The following is an 8,203-nucleotide window of genomic DNA, read 5'->3' as shown; positions in this document are numbered from 1 at the left end:
TGGAACAATATATTAAAGTTTCCGTTTGTTTTGAAAATATAGTATACACATGGTATACACATAGTATAAACATAGTACATAGTATATACGTAGTATACACATAGTATGTACATAGTATATACATAGTATACATATAGTATACATATATTTTCATATTCATGTTATACGAATACTAAAGTCCCCACTATTATACGTACACTCTCGACGTTGTTATGTTACGAACAAGACACAAGGTTACTTCTCACCTCTACTCAACTCCTCTCTATCTTTTCTTTCATCCATCCTTCTTGCACGTCTTACCTTTAGCTCTTCAGCGTACTCGTAAATAATAAATGGCTAAATGGGAGGCCCGTCAGACAGCCGCGTACATTTAGTCCCATCTTACCCTTAGTACCGGATGCAAAGCATTCCCATGGTGGTAAAGACGAAAATACGGAAACTATGGAACGATTTTACTTGCTCCGTGTGATGTATCTCCGAGAAGAGAAAGAGGCAAAGAGAGGAAAGAGCGAGAGAGAGAGAGAGAGAGAGAGGAGTAACGTGAAGTGGTACTTGTCTCGTCACGTGACATTTCTGCGCGCTTTCTACAGCTGTTCCCTACCCTTTCTCCTTGTTAGTCGCTTTTTCCGGATTTCTTAGTGCCGATTTAATGAAGTTGTTTATTCTGCACTTATCTTCCTGTTCTCCATACACTTTCCAAGTCTCTAGAAATCTCGTAGTACTATCTAGAAAATCGTTATTTTCGATATCATTTCGATATACTGACAAATAGAACGTAAGTATTTTAAATTGCATTGAAAATAATTGAGAAGATTGGAAGAGGACAAGTTCCTGAAGATTTATACTTCGCATTAAAATTGTATTCGGTACGTACATATGTATATTAATAATTTCTTTCATTATTAATAACGATGATAATAGCAACTTGGAGAAAATTTCTTTATTAAAAGTCTGAAATCCAAGCAAGTGATGATATTCCGAGTAAAGCTGGTAACCGTGATTGCTTCAATATCTGTCGGGTTTCTGCTTCGCGTAATCGTAGACGAGTAGATTCGGAATCTTCCTCGATTGCGATTTCAGGGGTCCATAATCCAGAATAGGTAATCTTGGAATTACCGTTACCACAGCTTCGCTCTCTCCTTGGACGTTAACTTTTCGCTTAGCCGACTTGTACCAGGAAGAAACACAACAATACAGGAGAACTAGAAGATAGTAAATGAGCTCCACCGCGCTTAGGAGAGAACCTCCGAGGAACAAGCCGATAATACCACCGAAGGATACTGTAACGATAAGAGAATAATTGGTATTCATTCAAAATTAGTTCTGAAACAAAAAGAAAAAAGACAAGAAAAGAAAATTGAAAATCTCCAGAAGAATTTAAATCAACTGTACGATTTAATTTATAATTATAATAATCAGCCCGTAAACTATGGAATCCTAGGGATACGTTTTTAAACCGATAAGTTTATCGAAAACAAATCGATCCGTACTTTTGTTTGACTTTCCCATCGAACATTGCAGCGTCTTTCGAGGAAATTTCCAAAGTGTTCAAAGTTCGAAAAATTTATCGGAATGATTCTCCTCTAATATTTCTCGTGAAAAGAAGAAACGCGGACCGTAGAAAAGATCGGTAGAATTTAATATTATATCCAGCGGTGTGTTTACTTTTCATCGACTTTCGCGAGCGTATAATTGGAAAAGAAAGGTAGAAAAATCTACGGAAAAGTTTGAAACTCTATTCCATTTGGCGAGTAATGTGAGTCCGGGCTTACTCAGAATTGATAGAACGATCATTTCCGTTAGGTAGATAACGCGTGCCTTTTGCGAAACGAACGACGAAGGTGGAATTAATTCAATATGAATGAAAAGTTTGGGGATAAATTTATGATCCTGTAGGCAAGGGAGAATCTATGTGAGCCGTCCTAGAGAGTCTCAGAGTGTGGATAGGTATATGGTATGGCACGTGCGAATAAATTATGTAGTTCCAGCGTTCCGAGAACATCGTAATTCGGGCTTGTAAAATTTACTGGCTTTGTAAAAACTCGACGAGAGTTGTGAAGAAAAAAGAACGATTTCGTTTGGACCGATGGAGAGAGAAAGAAAAGGATAACGAGAAAGGACAGTGAGAATGAAAAAAGAACAGGAGAAACAGAGCGAGAGAAAAAGAGAAGATTGTCAGAAACATATAATCGATGTTTTCTAGTGATAACGTGCTTATTAGGTTGTTAAGATCCTTTTGTCCGCGCAGAAAGTCATTAGATCAGATCCATGCTAATCTCCGTGGTCTCGAAGAACATTTCGAAAAACAAAAGCTTCGGTAACAATGCTAGGCGTCGAGTTCTGAATAGGATAGAAGCTTCGTTGTGCCTTGGCTGGATATGGAAATGTAGGATGACGTCAATTACCAAGGAGGTCGAGTTTCGTTAAGACAATGTCGGTCTTATATCGAAAGCTCGTTTGCGTCTCGAAATGTATGTCCACGACGATATCCTTGCTTCGTGATATCGGTACTACCGTCAACCGTGGTTTGTAGAAATAATATTCGCATTCTGGTGGACAATCGCATAGCATTCCTGGTTTGTCATCGACTATTTGTTTGTCTTGCAGCAGATAATACGAATTGAATATATCTGTATCGAACGAAAGAAAAAATATGTAAGTTAAATCTAATCGCGATGAAGTTTTATCAAAAAACAAAAAAAAAAAAACCATCAATTTTAGTTCATTACAATTGTAATTTTCATCATTTTTTTCGAATACATACCGTTATTTTCCGCAAGACAAATCAAATCTTTGATATTGCAATCACGAATGCTAGTAGCTGAAACAGATATCTTTAAGTTACATACATGTATATATATATATGTATATATGTTATCGTACATAACACAAATTCTCAAGTATAAAAGTAAGATAAAGTAGATGGCAGTGGATAGTCTCACTGGATGGAAATAGAAAGGACGGGTTGCAGCCGCAGTACTTGACCGCGTAAGCTCGCTTGCAAAAAGATATGCAGGTTTGCTGGTTGTAGAGTCCGTTCTCGTCGTATTTGCACGGCATCCTGTCGTCGTCGAGCTCGAGGACTCGTTGTGTTGCATATCCCGATATGCAGTCTAAGGCGATGCTGAGAACAACGCCGACTGGTGTCATAGTGCCGCTGTTAGGCCAAACTCTCGGTCCTTGTATCATCACGTACCCACCGTCCATTTCTTCTGAAACGTGACAGACGGAGAAACGACGTGTTCTAAGTTAAAATAATAAATATATATATGCGTGTGTGTATTTGTGAAATTTTCTTCTCTCGGCAACAACTTTTTCTTCAGACTTTATTTTAAATCTTATGCGATTCGCAAATTTTATTATTTTCATTTCATATATATATATATATGTGTGTGTATGTGTGTGTGTGTGTGTGTATAAAAAATGTATTACTTTTTTAATTCTTTCGAAATCGAGACGGGAAAGAGTCGATAAAACGTTGACAAATAATTTTATTTGATTTGAAAAGTATCACCGAGACGATTAAAAGTGGTCACCCATTCGGAATTTTTGAAAGGATAAATTTATATTTAAAACGGTTGTAAATGCTATTTGTCATATTGCAAGCCGAGTGAAATCGTCCGTCGAATTCGATCAATAATTCGTCCGGTCGAAGAATGCCTGTTGGTTATCACCAACGACATTTCAGGAATTATGCGTACGTCGACATGGGATATCGGGAATTGATTCGGATATAAAGCCTTTTGCTTGTTCGGTTAACGAGCTCTGGATTGACATGCCACGCTGATGAAGTTACACTGTCACTGGTTTAACATTCGAGTTACATTAAGAGCAAACCTTGCGTATTGGTCTCTGTGATTACCAACGTAGACCCAATAGTTACCATAAGCTCGAATTTGCTAATAAATATACTGGTAACCACGTGACAATTTAATCAAAGATTCTACGGAGAATGTAACTTGAAAAGTCTTTATTTCTCTCGGAGAAAAAAAAAGATGAAAAAAATATAAAGAAAAAAAGTTGAACGTTTTATAATGTGCGTCTGACGTTGCTTATTAACTTCTTGCTCACTGTGAAAGCGACGATAGCGCAGTGAAATATTATTTTATAATAAAGTCCGTAAGAAAATGAGATAAGGAAATAAAAAGCTTAATATTATATTTCATTTTCTTTTAACGTAATTCACATATTTTCCATCTCTTTCTCTTTCTCTCTCTCTCTCTCTCTCTCTCTCTCTCTCTCTCTCTCTCTCTCTTTCTCTTTCTATCTGTTTCATCGATGTGATTAATTTAAATTCAATTTATTCCCGATGATTCTAAGCTGATTGATATCAGTCTGATTAACGTTATGACGTTGGTAGATTATTCATTTTACAATCGATCAGATAATTACCAAATTTAAATGATGAAATTACATGCTCGATTATATGGCGCAATGTTATGATTAAAACGTTTTATTTGATGTCTAATACATTACATCCGAATATCTCTCATATGTATATATATATATATATATATATTAAAAATATAAATTTATTCATATACCTTAGGAACACATCGTGCATCTTTGTCATGCATAATCGCAAATATCGTATACCGTAAAGCATTAGAACGTAACGTTCACATTTGTAATATATCGATGAGGATAAAACGTAGAACATATCAGGCGAGTGCAACATAAATCGATACTTATGCATTATTTGTATTGTTTATGCTCATACTTGATTTCGTTCATTTTCTGATACTCGATATCGCATCGATTTATTATTTATAGAGTAAATTAAGCGAAATAATAACGATCTCGCGAATTTGTATATGTTTGTGTTTATTTACGATTTAACCGAGAATCCATTGAAATTTTCATTCATTCGAAATAAACTCTTTGAATGAACAATAATTGGATACGTTATGTTACGGGAATTACGATTATACGAGCCAAATATATAAAGTGTTATTAATGAATTAAACGAAATTATTGTTTTTAAAATCTTACTGGAGTTTGGTGGTTTATTTATATTCTCCAAATTCATCGTCAGTTGAACGCCACTCCATTCGCCGTAACCAGATGTTCTTCGCGGTCGCGTTTCCTTGTCTTTAGTTTGATCTCTCCGTTCTTCAGACAACTCCGAGTTGAAGGAGTAACAAAAGCCGTACTCTGTCTTTTGAACCTCGAAGATCTCACAGCAGTCACGGTAGGAGTTTCGCCACCAACAACGAGAAAGGAGATCCGAACACTTTGGTATCGTTTCCAGAAGTATTCTCGTAACGTTGATATCTTCTCGAAGATGACGTAAGGATCGATAACCAAAATTCATAGTCGATACGTTCTTATTAATGCAATCATATAAATGATTTAAAATTTAATGTAGTATAATGTAACGATAATTATGACGTATATTTTTTAATATATTTTTTAATATATTTTCAAATATATTGTTTTTTTTTTTCGATAGCAATTAAGAGATCATAAAGATCATGAATTATTTGTAACTAAATCAGGAATGAAGTTTTGAAAAATTCATTAAAAATAATGAGAAATATGATAAAGTATTATAACAAGATATGCAAAGAGTTAAATTTATTCGTAAGAATCTTTAAATTTCTTCGAACTCTGTCTCTCTTCTCTTTTCCTTTTCTGCAAAGACGAGTTGTATAAAAATCTAAATTGAAATTCCATTCAACGCACCAGCGAGTTCGTCAAGATCTCGATCCTTTAGGAACATCAGAAGATCGAAGTCTCCGAAACTTATGATCGATAGTTTCTGTAGTAGTTCGCGAAAGGTCGTGACGCTGCTTTCTTTCGTGGAATTAGAGAAGATTTTCTTCTCGAGATCCATCGCTGTTTTCCAATCGATGTGCTGGTTCGGACAAATGACCACACTTGGGAATGGTATGCCAGAAATTTTGTAATTCGTCGATTCTATGCTCGAGGACGTTGGATAAGTCTACGAGAAGAGATAAATAGTTTTTATTTATCGTCCTTTTGTTTCGCTATATACTTTTTGTTCACTTTTCTCTCTTTTTTTTTGTTTTGCTTTTCACAGATAAAACTTGTAAAGCATAGAAGTGGAAACGTTGATACTTTTATGTGAGGTGGGGTAAAGGAACTGTGCCTTTTATTAAAAAGAGCATAAATATCGACATTTTCACTTCAACGTTTCAATGTACCTACATGCATGATAGTTTACAAAAAGAAGGAAAAAAAAAAAGAAAAACAAAAATGTACAGGTTCATGAACTGATCGGTTTAATAGTCTAGGAGAACGTTTTAGATTAAGGCGAGCATCATTATCGAAGCGGCTCTTGCGTGAGCGAGATAAACTTGAAAATTTAAATTCGATTTAACTTGGAAGTCTCGTAGCGGCCAATATATATGTATGTAGGTACATATATATATATATATACATACACATATATACATATATATGTATATGTATATGTATATCTGTGTATATGTTAAAGTAGGTGTTCGATGCAAAACCGAGTTCGGTGCGAACCATCCATCCATCCACCCATCCATCCATCTATCATCGTCGACGTTGAACGATAGGGTCGTTTAGTTCGTTAGGGCATCGTAGAATCACCTGAAATTCTTCGGCTATCATGTAGATCGTTCCAATGGCAAAAATCGACGAGAGAACGACTATAAACAGCCAGAAAAGTCTTTCGAGGAAACTTAATTCTTTATTCGAGACATATTTCAAGCCGTGCACGGTTGTATGAGAGCAATAGCATTGCAAAGTCTGGCAGAAACTTTCGAATCGTTTCCGTCGTTGTCTTCTTCCTCTTCTGTACTTCATGAACACTCTCGCGATTCCAACAGTTTCTCTTTTTAAAGGTATCGTCCTCTTTTTTGTCTCTTTCTCTCTTGCTTTCGTAGAACTCTCCAAAGTGTGAGCTCTCACAAAGAGTCGGCTGTATCTATGAACTTCCTAATTTATCAGGTTCAACGACCTCTTAACGATTTACGTGCTTTCCCTTCCTCTTTCTCTCCTCTCTTGTTCCTCTTCTTCTTGCTCCTCCTTCTCCTCCTCCTCCTCCTCCTCCTCCTCCTCCTCCTCCTCCTCCTCCTCCTTTTCCTCCTCTTCTCCCTCGTACTCCTTCCTAGGGTTTAATTATTTCACTACGATTAGAATCCTTGCTTGCCGGTTTCCTTCGAATCGATATCATCATGCAAAAGAAAGATACTCATAAAGGACGATTAGATTATTTCTAATATCCGATAACGTACGAGGATTTCAATTAAATCTAATTCAACCGGTATGATTTTCCTAGAAACTTGTTCGCAACGAAACGTCATAGTGCATTAAACTCAGATCAAATGGTCGATCTTCTACTTTGAAAATTGTATACTCAGATACGTAGAAATAAAAAAAGAAGAAAAAAAAGAAACAATCACGCGAATATCTCAAAAATCAAGAGATCCTGATCAATCTGTGATTCAGTAATCGGTATCAAAATAAAAGATCAAATGTCACAGTGGAAGAAAGTTCATTGAGAAAAATGGTCTCGTACGAAAGGTTAATCAATTGTCAAAGGGAAATCGAGAATGTTGAAAAGCGGTAAAGGACGATGACATGGCACCTTGACTAAGAGAATTAGTATGCGGGAACAGGTAGTGTCGTCGTCATCGTCGTCTCCAGTTCTCTCGGCTTGTTATCGATGATGAACGTGCTACCAAGGAGAGAGCTATATAAGCTGTAGGAAACGCGGAAGAAAACGAGGGTGCGTTTATTCCGCGCGACGGATTCAAATTCACAACTCAACAGCGAGTAAGCGGTTGAGCTTCCGTCGTAGCACGATCATTGGTTGCATCGACACGGGCTTGCATCGAGAGAAATGTTCGTTTTAACAAGAGAGAGATAGAGATAGAGAGAAATAGAGAGAGAGAGAGAAAGAGAGAGAGAGAGAGAGAGAGAGAGAGAGAGAGATAAGGATAGGGATAGACAGAGATAGAGATAGAGATAGAGATAGAGAGAGAGAGAGAGAGAGAGAGACTCGACGAGCACTCGTTTTACTTAAGCGAAGGACTCTTATTACCGTCGTGGGTCTCGTTGAACCCGATTGACCTTCGTTCAGCTGACTACTCGAGTTACACGCCAGCAAGCCTTACTATCAACCAAGGTCGGTATAAAAAATTTGTGTTTCTGCATAATTGATAAATGTACCGTAATGATAGGACGTGATTTTTATACATACTTTTAT

At 36.6% G+C, this 8,203-nt stretch overlaps 1 protein-coding gene across 1 annotated transcript; it reads right to left on the bottom strand.

Moving 5' to 3' along the window:
- Positions 1-854: 854 nt before the first annotated feature.
- On the bottom strand, positions 855-6,988 carry LOC122634952 (pickpocket protein 19-like). Its single transcript, XM_043824530.1, has 7 exons — positions 6,583-6,988; positions 5,686-5,944; positions 4,993-5,274; positions 2,943-3,212; positions 2,765-2,821; positions 2,406-2,630; positions 855-1,280 (listed from the first exon to the last, which is right to left on the bottom strand). The coding sequence occupies exons 1-7, from the start codon at positions 6,796-6,798 to the stop codon at positions 1,006-1,008; spliced, it is 1,584 nt and encodes a 527-aa protein (XP_043680465.1). The 5' UTR covers positions 6,799-6,988; the 3' UTR covers positions 855-1,005.
- Positions 6,989-8,203: the final 1,215 nt, after the last annotated feature.

Source organism: Vespula pensylvanica, chromosome 16 (assembly GCF_014466175.1).
Source record: "Vespula pensylvanica isolate Volc-1 chromosome 16, ASM1446617v1, whole genome shotgun sequence".
NCBI classification, from domain to species: Eukaryota; Metazoa; Arthropoda; class Insecta; order Hymenoptera; family Vespidae; genus Vespula; species Vespula pensylvanica.
Note: the sequence above shows the minus strand (reverse complement) of the source record. Positions and strands in the feature narration are given on the sequence as shown.

Excerpts from the sequence above, each read along its gene's own strand:
- LOC122634952 (XM_043824530.1), bottom strand. The coding sequence starts at position 6,798 with ATGAAGTACAGAAGAGGAAGAAGACAACGACGGAAACGATTCGAAAGT. Across the intron at positions 5,945-6,582 it reads TGATAGCCGAAGAATTTCAG|ACTTATCCAACGTCCTCGAG; the intron begins GTGATTCTACGA and ends CTCTTCTCGTAG. Across the intron at positions 5,275-5,685 it reads AGATCTTGACGAACTCGCTG|ATATCAACGTTACGAGAATA; the intron begins GTGCGTTGAATG and ends ATCTTCGAGAAG.